Source organism: Eschrichtius robustus, chromosome 16, assembly GCF_028021215.1.
Source record: "Eschrichtius robustus isolate mEscRob2 chromosome 16, mEscRob2.pri, whole genome shotgun sequence".
Lineage (NCBI taxonomy): Eukaryota > Metazoa > Chordata > Mammalia > Artiodactyla > Eschrichtiidae > Eschrichtius > Eschrichtius robustus.
Genome location: NC_090839.1, coordinates 15,824,032 through 15,844,632, shown reverse-complemented (window position 1 = coordinate 15,844,632; position 20,601 = coordinate 15,824,032). Strand labels below are relative to the sequence as shown.

The 20,601-nt window shown below is 37.4% G+C and overlaps 1 protein-coding gene across 2 annotated transcripts in view; it reads left to right on the top strand.

Annotated features, from left to right (window-relative positions):
• Nucleotides 1–20,601, top strand: part of STK4 (serine/threonine kinase 4) — a 94,311-nt gene that overhangs the window by 3,950 nt on the left and 69,760 nt on the right. Inside the window, exons 1-6 of one of the 2 annotated variants that reach the window (XM_068565815.1) lie at nt 1,742–1,764; nt 3,057–3,241; nt 3,926–4,722; nt 7,812–7,940; nt 10,269–10,383; nt 20,218–20,382. In XM_068565815.1, coding sequence (XP_068421916.1) covers nt 7,924–7,940; nt 10,269–10,383; nt 20,218–20,382 — 297 coding nt within the window. In that variant the 5' untranslated portion in view covers nt 1,742–1,764; nt 3,057–3,241; nt 3,926–4,722; nt 7,812–7,923. Of the gene's footprint in view, nt 1–1,683; nt 1,765–3,056; nt 3,242–3,925; nt 4,723–7,811; nt 7,941–10,268; nt 10,384–20,217; nt 20,383–20,601 lie in introns of those variants that run through there. The other variant, XM_068565814.1, reaches the window with a different exon arrangement.

Genomic DNA, 20,601 nt, shown 5'->3' with positions numbered 1-20,601 from the left:
CGTTTCCTTTGTTATGCTGTGTTCTCTGTAATAGTTGAAATAGTGAGTTTTGCTTTTTGTAAACCACGAAGTCACCACTTCAAAGGAACACATTTGATCTTCCTTTATATGAACTGTTTATAAAACTGTAATTATACTTGAGCAATGAGGTATTGTCCATTGTTTAAACAGTTATAAATTCAATGCTTCACCCCCCTCCCCCGGGTTATGAGATGTTCATTCTAATTTCTGAGTTCATAGAAATTTCACTTCTGACATTGAAGAGGAGTTTCACTTCAGTCCTTCTTGTTTTGAAACGGAATTTTTGTTATGTCATTGGAATTTAATTCTTCGGACCTTTTGATTTTCAAAGGTCGGTGTGGTCATGTTAATTTTCAAGTTATGACAGTTACTGACTTGGAGCAGTTCTCCATTTCTCTAGTCTTTGACATTTGTAAAATCCTGTTAAGATTGTCTTTTTGAGATCAGCGTTTATTGGTGGATACACTTGATGTGTTCAGGTGTGTGGGGTTTTTTTTTTTTTTCTCTTTTTTGGCTTCTTTCATGGTTTTGCCACTATATCTAGGAAGGTACACATTTATGTGTATGTGTGTGTATGTGTATTTTTTTGTTCAAGTCTTTTCTTGTAAAAATTGGTATTGTCCACCTAGTTTAAACATTTTTCTTTACAAAGAAATTTTCGGTGGACTACTTCCATATTTCACCATTTCCTGAGCTCTCCTTTCTTTGTTGTCCTTTGTAGTTTCAGGAAACCATTGTGTAGAACCCACACACGCAAATAGTCCTTAGCAAACTCCTCCTTTAAGCCTGTTAATAATTTTCAGAGGTCTCAGAGTTTTTTTTTTAAAAACCCTACTCTTAATTTAACCTCCCATGTTTGTCATAGTCAGAAAAATCCAAATTATCTGGAAGTTGTGAGCAGCACCTATCTTTGATTTCGGGGAATAGTCAGGTATACAACTGCCCATCAGAGAGTCTTGGTGAGACTATCTGAAACTCCCAGCTGCCTGGTTATTTTTTACTTTTGGTCACGTCTGAGTGTATACTCTCCACTTTCTGTTTCTGTGATACCTACAGAATCCACGTGTTTCGACAGAAGTACCAAAGTCTTGCTAATGGAGAGCAAGACTCTTCTATGTCTTCCTTGGCCTCTAGTCTAAGACCATGTTTCAGTTCATAGCTAAGCTTGCATTAAACGTCTTTTCTGAACAGAGAGTTATGCCATCTTAATTCATGGAATCTCAAGATTTAAATGGATTCTGAAGGTTATAGCTAATACTTAAATCCACTCTATAACATTTCAGCCACATGAGGACTCATTTACTGTTTAGATGCTCCAGTGGTGGGAATCTAGGGACTTCTTAAGGCAGTCTAAACCATTTCGTAACAACTTTTTTTGTTAGAAAATTCTTACTCCTGTGGAACTGAAGTCAGCCTCTTGGTAGCTCTTCACCCTCTGGTCCTGATTCTGCTGTTCAGGGTGACCAAGGACATGTGTAACATGTCCATAGACCAGCCCTTCAGCTTCCCTTAGAGGTCTCTTAGCTTGCCTTTATTGTCATTTACCAGTGAAGACTTTGTAAAGAAATTCCTAAGATGCTAATTGTAAAATAAATAATGCATTTTGTATTCTAGTTGCTAGCAAGTAAAATGTATTTTATGTTTCAATTTCTTCATCCACAGGCAGCTGAAAAAGTTAGATGAAGATAGTTTAACTAAACAACCAGAAGAAGTGTTTGATGTCTTAGAGAAACTTGGAGAAGGGTGAGTACACAGAAAATGTAGGTGGACGAGTAGGTCCCAGTCTTTTTCCTGCCCCGACACCAGAAGGATGTGAACCTTTCTCGTGGCAATAATTTGGAAAACTAAGGAAAAGAAAGGGGAATGTTGCATATCACCACTGCTCTGGGTAGTGTAGGAGGTAAATTTAATGCTTGAAATGCCCTTTCCCTCTTCCCCCAATCAGTTCTGTAGACAGATATAGTGATTCCTGGTCTTTTCAACACCATGGACATCTATTGTTTTCTCTCTTGTAAAATCTGTGGTTTGCATGATCTTATCTATTTAACAGATAACACTAATTAGTTTTTACTTCATTTAAAATTTTTTTATTAATCAGACATATTTTAATTTTCTGTTCATAGCTTCTGAGAGATATGCAATAACTTGTTTCATGAAAAAAAACAATGGAGGGACTTCCCTGGCGGTCCAGTGGTTAAGGCTCCACACTTCCACTGCAGGGGGCACGAGTTCCATCCCTGGTCAGGGAACTAAGATCCTTCATGCCACGGGGAGCAGCAAAAAAAACCCAAAAAAACCCCCAAAAAATGGAATTCAGCATTTTATCAATAGTTAATGCAGCTTTGGGAAATACAGTAAATAAGTCAAGGACTGTCACTACCTTTACATCTTTCCTAAGAGATCCAGAATTACAGATTGGGAACCAGAGGACTTCTTGAAACACAGATTGTGAATGAGTTTATAAAATACTGGTGAAATGATATTTGGTAATAGATAGTGGCCGTCATTGGCTTTCCTGATACAATAAAGGTTATATCATAAGTTTTTATACTTTTGCATATATTGATGCTTTTAATCTTTGTATGTTTATTTCTTTTTCTTAAGGACCAAGACATTAAAATATTAGAGACACCCTTTCTTAAGTTTTTGTTGTTCATTTTTGAATAGGTAATCAAGTCACATGATTCAGAATTTAAAAAGTGTAAAAGTGTTACAATGAAAAAAATTTGCCTCCTGTCTCTATCTCTCAGCCACCCAGAAGCAACCAGTATAGCAGTTTTTTATGTGTTCTTCAGAGGTAGTTTATGCATATATAAGCAAATAAACGTGTGGGTGTGTGTGTAATTTTGTAAAATCTCTTGGGAGTACTTTTGGTTCAAGAGAAGACCTGAAATGTTAACTTATAAAAATGTCAAATTAATGTCTGTTCTTTAAAATCAGCTTTTATATGTCATTAGATTATTTTGGAGTTTAGTGTTATTTATGCCTAATATAGATATGCAATGTTAAACCCAATCCTGGATTACATGGAATAGGTTTTCATGGATTACCTCCTTGTGAAAAACATTAGTCATCATCTTTTTGTAAGTTGGAAAAATACTCTTTGGAATCAAGCAAGAAATCAAGCAGAGAAGGGAAGTAAAAGATGACACCAGCTGCGCTGCTAAAAGACAAGTACACGATGAATCTGAAACCACAATTTGACTTGGCATTGTTAAAGGTATGAGGGGGAGAAACCCAGTCCTTCTATGTCTCTTGCCTGCCATTTTCGGCTCTAACTTGATATCCTTGGTATTTCCTCAAGGCAATGAGTCAAAGGCCCTTAATCTAACCATGCTCACAGGTTATACTTAGAATAAGATCAAGAGTGGTAGGCATAGTTGACTATGTATGTAACTAACTTGTTTCTTTCATTTTTAATGAAAGTATATTACAGTTGTAAGAACCTAGACTCTGAAGTTAGACATACCTGGGTTAAAACTTGCTCTACTGTTTATTAGTCATAATAAACAAGTGAGCTCGAGCAAATTGCTGAATATTTTGAAACTTCGCAAGCCTCAACTATAAAGTGGGGATATTTGCATCTCCCTCATAGGGTTATGTTGAGTGTTTCATGAGATGGGACTGAAGTACTTAGTACAGTGCTTGTCACCTAATAAGACCTCGTTAAATGGCAACTATTATTATTTTATTTTTAAATATATCAATTGAAGCATTTTTTCAGATCTTATCATGACAAAGTTAAGTCTTAAGTCTTAAAGTATATTTAGGTGTTCTTGAAGGGAGCTCTGTTTGGGTTGTTTGGTTGTGAGGAATGTCAAAAGAATACTGTAGACAGAGAGTGATCAGGAATGTAAAATAAGGAGAAATAAGCTAATTATGATTATTTTAAATTATGTTTTAGATCTATGGATGTCTTCATTAAGGACCTTGGAAATTTCCCTGTAAAGACATCACCAGAGAGAAAACAATTAAAACCTCAGATCTTCCCATGTTATCATCATATTGTTTTTTTAAATGATACCACAAGTGCTTGGATTTCTGTCATCCCGACTGAATGAGCCTGAACAAGCTTCATTTAATGAGCAAAATCCCAAAGGAAAACCCAAACTGTGCTTCCTTCCTAAACACAAATGGCCATGCCATCCCTAAATAGTTCTGGAAAATGAATGGATTGTGAACTCTCACTGACATGGGCTTTGTGAAATGAGTTCTGGCTAAAAGATTGTGTCGGATTCCCAAGGCTGCAGCTATTCTGCATTTTGAGGAAATCATGTGGATCTGTGGCAGAGCAGAGCCAAAGCTCCAGACCAGGATGGATGGATAGCACTTGGAAAGTGTTTTGAATTAGAGCCTAGCGCCTTTTTTTTTTCTCTTATACTTAAAGTTTTACACATTGACTCATTTAAGTTTTTAATCATAGGATAATAACAAAAACATCTTGCCCATGGTTTCATAGCTAGTGAGTGGTATTAAGACTTATGCCTGGTTAATTTGGCCTCAAATACTGTATAATTTCTATGTTTCTGCATTGACCCTTGCCTTGCATAGCTTGCGTGAAGCACCTCCATTCCCACCATCTTTATTCTCTGCCAGTTAAAATTCATTGAATCACTGTAGTTTTTGTTGTAGGGAATTAGGTCTTAAGGGACTTGCCTGTAAGGGAGCATGACTGCTGAAGCCTTCTAAATCCTCTGTACTGTAAGTGTGATCTGTGGAATCATGAATCTTAATTGTTCCTATGAGCTCTTGGAGTTTTCTTGGCTGTCAAGATAGCATAGTGAGGTGTGGAGGGTGTTCTGGTCAAGACTGCTGAGTAAGTGCACGTAGGAACCTCTCCTTTCCAGTTCAAATATATAAGAATAATAAATGAAAATTATTTTTTTAAATATAAGGATACATAGCCAGCTATAGACCAGGGATAGAAAAGATAGCTGTTGTAGTAAGAGGAGAGTAAAGCATGCCTTGTCCTTGTTGGGAGACTGTAGATGGGCTTCCTGTATGAAGTTGTGGTATCATTTGCCTGTGGCCTGGGGAAAAAGCAGAGGGACTGGTCTGACTATAGGAACTGGGCCTGGACTGTATTCAGGTATGGTGTCTTGAGGGGTGAAAACCCTAAATCCTAGTGCAAGACCTGGTTTAAATTGTACAGCCTAGATGACTGAGCTGGGGGAACCGTGAAACCATCCTGACATCATGAAACACTCATGACAGTGAGCACTGTGTAGAGAAGAATCATTCAAAATAAAAGGAAACCCATACAAGGAAATCCAGTGCCGTGAGATAATCAACAGACCTAACAAGTGGGAGAACTCCCACCCAAGGAAATAGAAATAATGGAGCCATCTGAAACAGGATTTAACGTTTGTTTACGATTTTCAAAAAGGTAAAAGGAGGGAATAACATCCTTAAAAGGAGAACACGAGATTATTAACATGAACAACCCCATGAAAAAGAAAAAGTTGGGAATCTTGACAATGAAAACTACAATAATTGAAGTTCTAGAGCCCAATAAATTGGATAAACAGTCAACTAGACAAGCTGAAGAGAGAATTTGTGAATTGAAAGCTAGAAGTGAGACTGATCACAGAATGCAGGACAAAAATGTACTGTTGGAAACTAGGAAGACAGCATGGATTGAGGAGGTCCAATATAGGTCCAATAGGAACTCTAGAAGGAGATTAGAAGTTACAGAGAGGAAATAAAGAGATAATACTAAGAATTTTCCAGACTTGAGTAAAGCCTTCAGATTGAAGAAGCTTATGAAGTGCCAAATAAATCGATTTCTAGTTATAGTAAAATTACAGAATGTTAAGGATAAAGAGAAATCTGAAAAGCTACAGAAAGAGAGATTACCCATGAAAAATGATAACCTGATGACAACTGACTTCTTTACAGCAATAGAAGATGAAAAACTACAGTAAAAGAGCTGAGGGAAACTATTGTCAAAGAAGAATTCTATATCCAGAAAAACTCATTCCAGAGTGAGGGTGAAATAAAGACCTTTTCACATGTATGGGACCTAGGGTATCAAGAATAACTTTGAATGAAGTTACAGAATACCCAACTAACAGTGGCTAACCAATAAGAGCATTTAATAACTAAGTAGCAAAAAATCTGGGGGTGAAAGATTCCAGAATGGCTAACTGGCTTGATAATGGTTTAGCGTTTGTGTAATTCTCATAGTCTCAAGATGGCCGTGTTAGTTTCAAGCATCATGCCTCATGTGACAGTAACCAAAGCAGGAAAGGAAGTGGCAGGTGAAAATGGGCCACCTTGTTTGCTTCTCTCTTACCAGGGAGGAAAGTTTTTCCTAGAGACCCTTCAGAAGAATTCCCCTTAAATTTCATTGGCTGGAACTAGGTCATATGCTTACTACTAGTTCAGTCACTGGCAGAAGGGGATAGAAATCCTGCAACTGGCTTGGACCACCGTGCTTTATCCCCGGGGACCAAGCATTTGCCACCCTCACAAATCAGGGTTATCGTATCAAGGAAGAAGGGTCAGTGGTTGGATCTTCCAGACATGGTCAGCAGTTGCCTTTCCCTGGCAAAAAAAAAAAAGTTTTAGGCAACATTTAAGTATCATTATACTAGTTTTGCCAATATAAGGGATTCTGATGGAATGGAAATTTTTTTTGTGTGCTCTACATAGATTTTTAAAAAAAGTTTTCTGTGACTTTCACATTGAAACAATCCTTGAGCATCATTTTGTTAGAACACTCAGCTACTTTGATGTATTAGGTGGCACTGTTATGATCTTTTTTTTCACTAAGACAGTATGAAGAAACAGGTGTGTTTGGGAAATATGAAAGACAATTTACTCGTTATTTCACTGACAGCCATCCAGAATTTCAGTGAAAATATAATCTATGCAAGATGATGATATCTCATTTAACCATCACAATTGTCTTGTAGTAGTATTGTTGTCATTTTACAGGTGAGAAAATTGAGGCACAAGGTTAATAATATGTCTGTAAATGAGAGCTGATATGTAGTGGTGGTAGGACTCCAATCCTGGGTCTTTAGATTCTGAATCTACTGTTCTTTTAGCCCCCAAATTGAATAGCTACATAACCTTTTATTTATCTTGATAATAAACTCGTAAGGGAAGATGGAGCAAAAGGCAAAAAGAATTTGTATGTGCTCTGTTCACCTGATACTAGCATTTAAGAGGCTTACATTTTTAGTTTCCTTAATGTTTTAAGTATTATTGCAAGTAAGAGGAGAAAGGACTAAAAGACCTCATGGTATTAGAATGAGTGCAAGAAAACCAAGACCCCCATTTTTGTACCCCAATACAGATGTGGAAAGAATCTAGTCTTTGTATTCTGACAGACCTGGATTCATATCCTGGACTGACCGCTTATTTATCACTTATGTGACCTTGGGCAAGTCATGTAACCTCTCTGAGCCTTTTCACATTTGCCTGTAAAATAGGGATGATGAACCCTTCATGACCCCCTTTTTTGTAAGGATGAACCTCAGATGATGCAATTTCTAGCAGACATCAGACATGGTAGATACTGTAATTATCACTGTTATTTCCTACTAATACATTCAGTAAAATTTAAATGTGAAGTTTTTAAGATGCCATTTTGTGGTAAGTTCTCTTAAGGACAATTTTTCCCTGAAGTACTTTAGCTATCTCAATTTTGCAAGTGTAGCTAAGTATATATGTCTTGGGCATGTAGGGATATAAATTAGAATGGTGAGTTGCTTGTGTTTTACCACTTTTTATCTCTTGGCTTTGCTTTGACTTTGTAAATGTTCTCCTTCCCCCAATTACAGGTCCTATGGCAGCGTGTACAAAGCTATTCATAAAGAGACAGGTCAGATTGTTGCTATTAAGCAAGTTCCTGTGGAGTCAGACCTGCAGGAGATAATCAAAGAAATCTCTATAATGCAGCAATGTGACAGGTAAAGGCATCTGGTGTTATTTTGGAGATAACATGGTTTCGAACATGCTGTGATAATTTAGAGTTTGACGCCTAGAATTGCATTTACTTAGGTAGTTTGCAAACGGAAGAGTTTAGTGGAATCACTACGAATGTTCTTTTCAGAAAGAAAAATGATGAAAAAGATTGTGTTTCAGCAGCTAAACTTTCAGAGTTTCTATTTTTGCATTGTTTTGTTTCAGTTTAGCCCTTTTCAAAACTAGGAAGAAGAGGCAAGGAGGCAGAAGGTGGTGCTGGCTAGCCTTTTTTTTTTTTTTTTTGATAATGATCTCTCTTACTTCCTATTGAGAAAACATTTCTACAGAGACAGCTAAGAAGAGATCATTCAAATGGTTTTCGCTCCAGAAACCTTAGTGTAGCAAATGGACCTATAAAAAGAGAATACTTATTTATGTATTACTGTTCTGTTCCTTCCTTCACAATTTTAAGAAATGATTCCAGTTGAGAGTAGTTAAGTATTTTATTTTTGAGGAACTAAGATTTGTCAAATGTTGCAAGCAGGAAGTCGGGCCAGCAGGCGACCACAGAAAAGCACGTGGTTTGCCCTGAAGCTCCATGACAACATGGGAGGTCACTGTGGTGGAGCAGGCTTCCTCAGTTTAGATTGGTGAGAAACACAAACTGAAGGGCAGTGGCAGCTCTGGGGAGTTGAAAGGAGAATGAGAAAGTCTTGCACCTTGAGGCTGCCTTCATCCTTCTGAAGCTCTTTTGGTCCGCAGATCAACTCAGTACCTCCTGTTTGTAAGGCTTGTACCTTAAGGCAGGTGGGGCTACCTGCTAGGCATTTTGCCCAGGAGCCCTTAAGTCTTGTAGATTTGTGAACGCAATCAGTTCTCTTCTCCCTCCCTCCCTTTCTTTTTTTCTTTATACTTTTGTGGTTACTCTGTACTGGCTAAAACCCTCCTATTTCTTGATTGGAGGGACCAGAGTAAGGTAGCAGTTTTTCTTTGCCTCTTGCATAAGATACATTACAGGAGCTCTTTCCAGTGGGCAAATTGGAACTTTGCCACTTTTGATAGACTGTGCAAGAGCTGTGTTCCAAACAGAGTGTGCAAATGTCTCTAATTAAAGATGAGGGATTTCAAAGAGCCTACTCTGTGCTAAGAAATACAGAGAGATACAGGGCAGAGTGCTGGTCCTCTCAGAGTTTATAGACTTTAATCGGACAGGCCAGACTTATAGATGTACAGGAGAATCTAGTCGACAATACAAGATTGTATAGGACATACTCCGGCAGTGAGTACCTGACAGTAATTGCCTTGTAGAGGCATTAAATACTATAGAAATTCAGGGAAGGGAGAGCAGGGGTGGTGATCTGTATCTTAAGAGGTTTATTCATCCATTTCTTCATTAATATTCATTTTGTGTATGTGTGTATTTTTTTTCCTGCTGTCCTTGTCATTGGCATGTTTCCCAAGGATGAAGGGGTGTTTGAAATTTTGAGAGTTAATGCAGCTGAGTTGGTTTTAGCATCTTCCCGTACTATGTTATGCAATATTATTTAGCCCTGATAATGATCTAGCTAAAGCTGGTAGCTTCAGAGGACAAATTATTTCATTTCAAAGGGATTTTAACTTTTTTCTGAAATCTGTCCTCAAGACCCAAACTTTCAGGTCTGATTCTGAATATCTTTCCTTTACAATAGATTGTAGTGTGATTTTATTTTTTTCCTTGTTACAAAGTATATGTGACTTCTTGGAAAAATGCAAATAAAAAAAGAAAGGAAACCACTTTTCTCTTTGGAGAGAGAATCGTTGTTAAATACTACTTGGTATACATATCCTTCCATATCTCTTTTTCACCATGCTTGCTATTATGTAACCTGCATTTTTGTTTGTTTGTTTTTTGGTAAACAGAATATCGTCTCGTATTATCAAGTATTCTTCTATAACATTTTCCATGGATTCATGGTTGTTCCATTAAACGGATATATCATTATCTCTTAAAGAAACTCCCTAATGTCAGACATTTAGATGGTATCTAAATTTTCACTTTTATACACAGTACTGTGATGTTACCTGTTTCTTTTTGAATATCTGTAATTCTTTTCTTAGGATGAATTGCAGATTTACAAATGCTGGGTTGAGGGACCCACACAATTTTTGCACTACTATGATTGCCCTCCAGAAATCAGTACTATTTTACATTCTCATCAAGAGGGTGCATGTTTTAACCTTAAATATGAATAATTGATCTTTTGAGCTGAGAAATTAATTTTCATGTATTTAACAGCATGAATTAATAGGGATGTTTGAAGGCTTTTCAACTAACTTGTATTGTCTCTCTCTAGCCCTCATGTAGTCAAATATTATGGCAGTTATTTTAAGAACACAGACTTGTGGATTGTGATGGAGTACTGTGGGGCTGGTTCTGTGTCTGATATCATTCGATTACGAAATAAAACGGTAAGTTTACCTTCTGGAATGGTAGGTATTTCCCCCTTTCCATAGTTCTTTCCCCCTCTGCTTTTTGACGTCGCTTAAATGTGGCAGTTTTGATACCAACCAACCCAGTCCAGTGAAGTGCTTTGCTTATTTCTAACTGGGGACAAAAATGACTGTCAAATCTTGGTTAAGCAATGAGTTCTGAGTGTTCAAATTTGGTTGGGTTTTCTCCTACCCAGCGTGTTCACAGATTAGCTTCCACTAAGTCCTCCTAATCAGAGGAAACTCTCTGTGAAAGATGATTTGCTGTTACTGTGATTGCTGAGAGAAAAGCTAGGAGTCATGGGTTCTAGTTTGGGTTCAGTTGCTTAAACTCTTTGTTTATTCATTCAGTAAGTATTTCTAGAACACTGTTCTAGGCCTTCGGGATCCAGTAGTAAATAAGACAAAGACCATGCTCTCGTGGTAGTGCATTTTCTATTAGGGCAACAAAAAGCAAATTAATGGTAACCAGAGAATAAATACCAGATAGAACTGCTGTGAAGACAGGGAGTGACAATAAAGTAATAGTGAGTGCTTGGTGGGCTACTTGCGAGGAAATGGCTGAGAAACGTTTAAATGTCACTCGGGGAGGCGACATTTAAAGTAAAACGTGAATGACAAGAAGGAGCCATGAGTTCTAAAAGAACATTCTAGGTAGAATGAATTTGGCATGTTTGAGTGCTGGAGAGAAGGCCACTAGATGACTAGAGAGGAATAAGTAAGGGGGAAGCTGTAGGAGGTGAGGTGAGGCAGGGGGGCAGCGCTAGATTATGTTGTGTATTATTGGCCGTGATAATGAGTTTGATTTTTTTCCATGTACAATAGGAAACCGTTGCTGGGTTCTAAGCAAGTGAGTGAGCCATCTGATATAAAAGATAACTTCTATAAACAACAAGGTCCTACTGGGTCGGCCAAAAAGTTCGGTTGGGTGTTTTGTTTTTTTTAATTTAATTTAATTTATTTTTTTATACAGCAGGTTCTTATTAGTTATCCATTTTATACATATTAGTGTATACATGTCAATCCCAATCTCCCAATTCATCCCACCACCACCACCACCCCCGCCACTTTCCCCCCTTGGTGTCCATACGTTTGTTCTCTACATCTGTATATCTATTTCTGCCCTACAGACCAGTTCATCTGTACCATTTTTCTAGGTTCCACATATATGCGCTAGTATACGATATTTGTTTTTCTCTTTCTGACTTACTTCACGCTGTATGACAGTCTCTAGATCCATCCACGTCTCTACAAATGACTGAATTTCGTTCCTTTTTATGGAAGAGTAATATTCCATTGTATATAGGTACCACATCTTCTTTATCCATTCGTCTGTCGATGGGCGTTTAGGTTGCTTCCATGACCTGGCTATTGTAAATAGTGCCGCAGTGAACATTGGGGTGCCTGTGTCTTTTTGAATTATGGTTTTCTCTGGGTATATGCCCAGCAGTGGGATTGCTGGGTCATATGGTAATTCTATTTTTAGTTTTTTAAGGAACCTCCATACTGTTCTCCATAGTGGTTGTAACAGTTTACATTCCCACCAACAGTGTGAGAGGGTTCCCTTTTCTCCACACCCTCTCCAGCATTTGTTGTTTGTAGATTTTCTGATGATGCCCATTTTAACTGGTGTGAGGTGATACCTCATTGTAGTTTTGATTTGCATTTCTCTAATAATGAGTGATGTTGAGCAGCTTTTCATGTGCTTCTTGGCCATCAGTATGTCTTCTTTGGAGAAATGTCTATTTAGGTCTTCTGCCCATTTTTGGATTGGGTTGTTTGTTTTTTTAATATTGAGCTGCATGAGCTGTTTATATATTTTGGAGATTAATCCTTTGTCCGTTGATTCATTTGCAAATATTTTCTCCCATTCTGAGGGTTGTCTTTTGGTCTTGTTTATGGTTTCCTTTGCTGTGCAAAAGCTTTTAAGTATCATTAGGTCCCATTTGTTTATTTCTGTTTTTATTTCCATTACTCTAGGAGGTGGATCAAAAAAGATCTTGCTGTGATTTATGTCAAAGAGCGTTCTTCCTATGTTTTCCTCTAAGAGTTTTATAGTGTCTGGTCTTACATTTAGGTCTCTAATCCATTTTGAGTTTATTTTTGTGTATGGTGTTAGGGAGTGTTCTAATTTCATTCTTTTACGTGTAGCTGTCCCATTTTCCCAGCAACACTTATTGAAGAGACTGTCTTTTCTCCATTGTATATCCTTGCCTGCTTTGTCATAGATTAATTGACCATAGGTGTGTGGGTTTATCTCTGGGCTTTCTATCCTGTTCCATTGATCTATATTTCTGTTTTTGTGCCAGTACCATATTGTCTTGATTACTGTAGCTTTGTAGTATAATCTGAAGTCAGGGAGTCTGATTCCTCCAGCTTGGTTTTTTTCCCTCAAGACTGCTTTGGCTATTTGGGGTCTTTTGTGTCTCCATACAAATTTTAAGATGATTTGTTCTAATTCTGTAAAAGATGCCATTGGTAATTTGATAGGGATTGCATTGAATCTGTAGATTGCCTTGGGTAGTATAGTCATTTTCACAATATTGGTTCTTCCAATCCAAGAACATGGTATATCTCTCCATCTGTTTGTATCATCTTTAATTTCTTTCATCCATGTCTTATAGTTTTCTGCATACAGGTCTTTTGTCTCCCTAGGTAGGTTTATTCCTAAGTATTTTAGTTGCAATGGTAAATGGGAGTGTTTCCTTAATTTCTCTTTCAGATTTTTCATCATTTGTGTATAGGAATGCAAGAGATTTCTGTGCATAAATTTTGTATCCTGCAACTTTACCACATGCATTGATTAGCTCTAGTAGTTTTCTGGTGGCATATTTAGGATTCTCTATGTATAGTATCATGTCATCTGCAAACAGTGACAGTTTTACTCCTTCTTTTCCAATTTGTATTCCTTTTGTTTCTTTTTCTTCTCCGATTGCCGAGGCTAGGACTTCCAAAACTATGTTGAATAATAGTGGCAAGAGTGGACATCCTTGTCTTGTTCCTGATCTTAGAGGAAATGCTTTCAGTTTTTCACCATTAAGAATGATGTTTGCTGTGGGTTTGTCATATATGGCCTTTATTATGTTGAGGTAGTTTCCCTCTATGCCCACTTTCTGGAGAGTTTTTATCATAAATGGGTGTTGAATTTTGTCAAAAGCTTTTTCTGCATCTATTGAGATGATCATATGGTTTTTCTTCTTCAGTTTGTTAATATGGTGTATCACATTGATTGATTTGCGTATATTGAAGAATCCTTGGATCCCTGGGATAAATCCCACTTGATCATGGTGTATGATCCTGTTAATGTGTTGTTGGATTCTGTTTGCTAGTATTCTGTAAAGGATTTTTCATCTATATTCATCAGTGATATTGGTCTGTAATTTTCTTTTTTTGTAGTATCTTTATCTGGTTTTGGTATCAGGGTGATGGTGGCCTCATAGAATGCGTTTGGGAATGTTCCTTCCTTTGCAGTTTTTTGGAAGAGTTTGAGAAGGATGGGTGTTAGCTCTTCTCTAAATGTTTGATAGAATTCACCTGTGAAGCCATCTGGTCCTGGACTTCTGTTTGTTGGAAGATTTTTAATCACAGTTTCAATTTCATTACTTGTGATTGGTCTTTTCATATTTTCTATTTCTTCCTGGTTCAGTCTTGGAAGGTTATACCTTTCTAAGAATTTGTCCATTTCTTCCAGGTTGTCCATTTTATTGGCATAGAGTTGCTTGTAGTAGTCTCTTAGGGTGCTTTGTATTTCTGTGGTGTCTGCTGTAACTTCTCCTTTTTCATTTCTAATTTTGTTGATTTGAGTCCTCTCCCTCTTTTTCTTGATGAGTCCGGCTAATGGTTTATCAATTTTGTTTATCTTCTCAAAGAACCAGCTTTTAGTTTTATTGACCTTTGCTATTGTTTTCTTTGTTTCTATTTCACTTATTTCTGCTCTGATCTTTATGATTTCTTTCCTTCTGCTAACTTTGGGTTTTGTTTGTTCTTCTTTCTCTAGTTCCTTTAGGTGTAAGGTTAGATTGTTTATTTGATATTTTTCTTGTTTCTTGAGGTAGGCTTGTATTGCTATAAACTTCCCTCTTAGAACTTCTTTTGCTGCATTCCATAGGTTTTGGATCATCGTGTTTTCATTGTCATTTGTCTCTAGGTATTTTTTGATTTCCTCTTTGATTTCTTCAGGGATCTCTTGGTTATTTAGTAACGTATTGTTTAGCCTCCATGTGTTTATGTTTTCTACGTTTTTTTCCCCGTAATTGATTTCTAATCTCACAGTGTTGTGGTCAGAAAAGATGCTTGATATGATTTCAGTTTTCTTAATTTATTGAGGTTTTATTAGTGACCTAAGATGTGATCTATCCTGGAGAATGTTCCATGTGCACTTGAGAAGAAAGTGTAATCTGCTATTTTTGGATGGAATGTCCTATAAATATCAATTAAATCAATCTGGTCTATTTTGTCATTTAAAGCTTGTGTTTCCTTATTAATTTTCTGTTTGGATGATCTGTCCATTGGTGTAAGTGAGCTGTTGAAGTCCCCCACTATTATTGTGTTACTGTTGATTTCCTCTTTTATAGCTGTTAGCAGTTGCCTTATGTATTGAGGTGCTCCTATGTTGGATGCATGTATAATTGTTATATCTTCTTTTTGGATTGATCCCTTGATCCCTGTCTCTTGTAACATTCTTTTTTTTAAAGTCTATTTTATCTGATATGAGTATTGCTACTCCAGCTTTCTTTTGATTTCCATTTGCCTGGAATATCTTTTTCCATCCCCTCACTTTCAGTCTGTATGTGTCCCTAAGTCTGAAGTGGGTCTCTTGTAGACAGCATATATATGGGTCTTGTTTTTGTATCCATTCAGCGAGCCTGTGTCTTTTGGTTGGATCATTTAATCCATTTATGTTTAAGGTAGTTATCGATATGTATGTTCCTATTAACCATTTTCTTAATTGTTATGGGTTTGTTTTTGTAGGTCCTTTTCTCTTGTGTTTCCCACTTAGAGAAGTTCCTTTAGCATTTGTTGTAGAGCTGGTTTGGTGGTGCTGAATTCTCTTAGCTTTTGCTTGTCTGTAAAGCTTTTGATTTCTCCATCGAATCTGAATGAGATCCTTGCCAGGTAGAGTAATCTTGGTTGTAGGTTCTTCCCTTTCATCACTTTAAATATATCATGCCACTCCCTTCTGGCTTGTAGAGTTTCTGCTGAGAAATCAGCTGTTGACCTTATGGGAGTTCCCTTGTATGTTATTTGTCGTTTTTCCCTTGTTGCTTTCAATAATTTTTCTTTTTCTTTAATTTTTGTCAATTTGATTACTATGTGATTACTGTGTCTTGGCGTGTTTCTCCTTGTGTTTATCCTGTATGGGATTCTCTGTGCTTCCTGGACTTGGGTGGCTATTTCCTTTCCCATGTTAGGGAAGTTTTCGACTATAATCTCTTCAAATATTTTCTCGGTTCCTTTCTCTCTCTCTCCTCCTCCTGACACCCCTATAATGTGAATGTTGGCGTGTTTAATGTTGTCCCAGAGGTCTCTTAGGCTGTCTCCATTTCTTTTCATTCTTTTTTCTTTATTCTGTTCCGCAGCAGTGAATTCCACCATTCTGTCTTCCAGGTCACTTATCCGTTCTTCTGCCTCAGTTATTCTGCTATTGATTCCGTCTAGTGTATTTTTCATTTCAGTTATTGTGTTGTTCATCTCTGTTTGTTTGTTCTTTAATTCTTCTAGGTCTTTATTAAACATTTCTTGCATCTTCTCGATCTTTGCCTCCATTCTTTTTCCGAGGTCCTGGATCATCTTCACTATCATTATTCTGAATTCTTTTTCTGGAAGGTTGCCTATCTCCACTTCATTTAGTTGTTTTTCTGGGGTTTTATCTTGTTCCTTCATCTGGTACATAGCCCTCTGCCTTTTCATCTTGTCTGTCTTTCTGTGAATGTGGCTTTTGTTCCACAGGCTGCAGGATTGTAGTTCTTGCTTCTGCTGTCTGCCCTCTGTTGGATGAGGCTATCTAAGAGGCTTGTGCAAGTTTCCTGATGGGAGGGACTGGTGGTGGGTAGAGCTGGCTGTTGCTCTGGTGGGCAGAGCTCAGTAAAACTTTAGTCTGCTTGTCTGCTGATGGGTGAGGCTGGGTTCCCTCCCTGTTGGTTGTTTGGCCTGAGGCGACCCAATACTGGAGCCTACCCGGCTCTTTGGTGGAGCTGATGGCGGACTCTGGGAGGGCTCATGCCAAGGAGTACTTCCCAGAACTCTGCTGCCAGTTTCCTTGTCCTCACAGTGTGACACAGCCACCCCCCAACCTCTGCAGGAGACCCTCCAACACTAGCAGGTAGGTCTGGTTCAGTTTCCTACGGGGTCACTGCTCCTTCCCCTGGGTCCTGATGCACACACTACTTTGTGTGTGCCATCCAAGGGTGGAGTCTGTTTTCCCCCCAGTCCTGTCAAAGTCCTGCAATCAAATCCCACTAGCCTTCAAAGTCTGCCTCTCTAGGAATTACTCCTCCTGTTGCCGGACCCTCAGGTTGGGAAGCCAGACGTGGGGCTCAGAACCTTCACTCCAGTGGGTGGACTTCTGTGGTATAAGCGTTCTCCAGTTTGTGAGTCACCCACCCAGCAGTTATGGGATTTGATTTTATTGTGATTGCGCCCCTCCTACCATCTCATTGTGGCTTCTACTTTGTCTTTGGATGTGGGGTATCTTTTTTGGTGAGTTCCAGTGTCTTCCTGTCAGTGATTGTTCAGCAGTTAGTTTTGATTCTGGTGCTCTCGCTGGAGGGAGTGAGCACACGTCCTTCTACTCCGCCATCTTGAAACAACCTCCTTGGTTGGGTTCTTCCATACTATGTTACGGAAAAACCTGAACGAACTTTTTGGCCAGCCCAATATATTTGATATCCTGTGATTAAACCATAATGGAAAAGAATATGAAAAAGAATGTATGGATATGTATAACTAAATCACTTTGCTGTACAGCAGAAATTAACATTGTAAATCAACTATACTCCAATGAATTTTTTAAAATATAAATATAAAAAAATAAAATGATAACTTCTGTGTGGACTGTGAATGGATAAGAGTAGAAGCAGGGACTTCCTTAGCCTTTAGTTTTTTGTTTTGTTTTAATAAGAAAAATAGGAATAATAGTACCTATATGCAGAATTTTGAAAATTAATTTAATTTTGTGAAAATACTTTGTAAATTGTGAGGTGCTATACAAATTATAAGGTGGGAGTGTTTTAAAAACTCAGTTTTAACTTGGATTATCCATACTACTATATCCTTTTCTTAATTTACATTATTCAGAGTTAGTGTGTTTGTCTAATTAAATAGCATGTTCTTTAGCTAGGAGTAATATCCTAACGTAAGACATATGTTAAGAAGTCCCAAAGCTTCAATAATTAATTTATTGAATTAAAAATTGGGTTCCAAGGTTTCTTATATGCAGCATGAAGTTATTTTATTTCAGGTATTTTAAAACAATCCAAAATTAATTTTAATGATGCTTTTGATGTTTTTTGATGTTTTAATATTAGTTTATTACATTCATGTAATTTTTAACTATTTAGTGCTAATCTTTAACTATCACATATTATTTTGCGAAATGTTTTAACTCCGCACTGTCCAGCCTGATAGCTAGCCCCTGTGGGGTTCAATTCAATTTCTGAATTGAAATGTGCTGTAATATAAAATACCAGATTTTGAAGTATTATTACCAAAAAAAGAACATAGAAAATCTTTAACTTTTTGTTATATTGGAATGATAATATTTTTTGGATAAATATGGTTAAGTAAAATATACAATCAAAGTTAATTTTGCTTGTTTCATTTTCTTTTTAAAGTGTAGCTACTAGAAAATTAAAAGTTATATTTGTGGCTCACGTTATATTTCTGTTGGGCAGTGCTACCTTAACTGATTAGCTCAGCTGGTTAGAATAAGGAGTTAGTAAGTCATGAACTTTGTTCTTTGGCCACGGAAGGTACCCCAAACTCTTGCTTGCCACTGTGCCAATAGTGTTTGCTTGCATTTTAATGAAAGCTCTGTCATTTATTAGCTCTGTGACCTTTGGCACAAATTACTTGTCTGTGCTTCACCTTCATTATCTATAAAACGGTGATGATAATAATAGTACCTACCTCATTCGATTTTTATAGGGATTAAGTGAGATTATAAAAGTAGTGCGTAGCATAGATGAAATGCTTAATATTTGTTAGTTATTTTTAATATTATTAGCATAGTGCCTGGCTCATAATAGGTGCTTATTAAATATTTGGTGATTGATTGATTGATTCTGTAATAGTTATTAAACAACATGGATTCCTACATGCTTTACTATATCATTTGATTTTCATAACGATCTTGAAGAAAGGTGATTTGCCTATTTTATTGATGGAGCAACTGAGACTAAGAGACATTAGATAACTTGCTGAAGTCACACAACTAGAAAGTAGAGCCAAGAGTAAAAACTAGGTCTTTCTAATCTCAAATTGCATATTTTTTGCACCACAGCATATTCCCTTCTAAATATGAGTTGTTTGTCAGAAGGGGACTCATTGAGAGTCTGTTGATTGAGTTTGTTTAGGACTGGGGTTGGATCAGCACAAAGTCAGCATTGCACTGATCAGATATTCTGTCAGTCTCCCGCATTCTTGCTTACGTTTACTCATCATCATTCAGCAAATATTTTTTCAGAACCTACGGTGTGCTAGGTGGCTTTGTTGGTGCTAGGGATTCAATAGTAAGCAAATCAAAGAGATTTTAAAATGGAGCTTATGTTTCTAATAGGGAAGACGTCACATAAATAGGTATACAGGTAATGTATAGTACGTCAGGTGGTGATAATGCTGCAATGACCAATAAGTAGGATAAGGGGATAGAGAATGATCTAGGAATGGAGGGAGCTAGCGAAGGCCTCTCTGATTTTCTGATGAGGCGACATTTGGGCAGAGATAGTGAAGTAAGGGACCAACTCATCCAGAAATCTAGTTGAAGGGCACTGCAGGCAGAGAGAACAGCAGATAAAAAGACCCAGAAGTGGTAGTGTGTTTAGAGTGTTCAAGGAATAGCAGGGTAGCCTATGTGGCTGAAACAGGATGAGCAAGGTAGAAGGTGATAGAAGATGAAGGTAGCTGGGAGCCAGATAAGGTAAGACCTTGGTGAGGACTGGCTTTAATTCTGAGTGACGTAGGAAGCCACTGGATGATTTTGAGCAGATATGGCTTACATTTTAAACGGTTCATTATGGCTGCTGTGTGGAAAATACAATGTAGAGGGTCAAGGGCAGAAGCAATGAGACCAGTTAGGAGATTATTAGAATAGTTCTGGCAGGGCATGATAGTGGCTTGGATCTGGGTGATTACAGAGGATATAGTTGCATATATTTTGAAGATAGAGAAGAGCCAAGGATGACCTCAAGGTTTTTGGCCAGAGCAACTGGAAGAATGAAATTGCCTTTTACTGAGAGAGAGAAGACCGTGGGAAGAGTAGAATAGGTGAGTGGGTGGTAAAGAAAGGGATAGGGTGGTGGTAAAAATAAAGAATTTGATTTTGACATGTTATGCTTATGATGCTTGTTAGGTATTCATTTGGAGGTGTTGTGTGGGCGAATATATGAATCTGATATTTGGGGAGAGATCTGAGCTGGAAATATAACTTTGGGAGTGGTCAGCGTAGCGATGGTATTATAAGCTGTCAAATGCTGTTTACATGTTGAATAAGGTCGTATATTCTAGGAAAGGAGTTTGGGTCTTATTTTTTTTTTTTCCTTTTTCAAATCTGCTGATGTAAACTAATAGAATTTTAACTTCTCATTCTTTTTTCAGTTAACAGAAGATGAAATAGCTACAATATTACAGTCAACACTTAAGGGACTGGAATACCTTCATTTTATGAGAAAAATACACCGAGATATCAAGGCAGGAAATATTTTGCTAAATACAGAAGGTCATGCCAAACTTGCGGATTTTGGGGTAGCAGGTCAACTTACAGTAAGTAAAAATGTTACTTGTGTAGGTAACTTTCAGGTCTTTCTTGAGAAGAAGTTCCTTGTATTTATTTACTTAAAAATATAATATTTGAAATAATTGAATTTTAAAAACTTTAAAAATGTACCAATAGGTTACAAAGGAGCTGGTAGGTTATTTTAGATCCTTTCCTGGAGTTCAGGTCCCATAGTTTAACTTTGTTTAGCTTTGATAAAGAAAAAA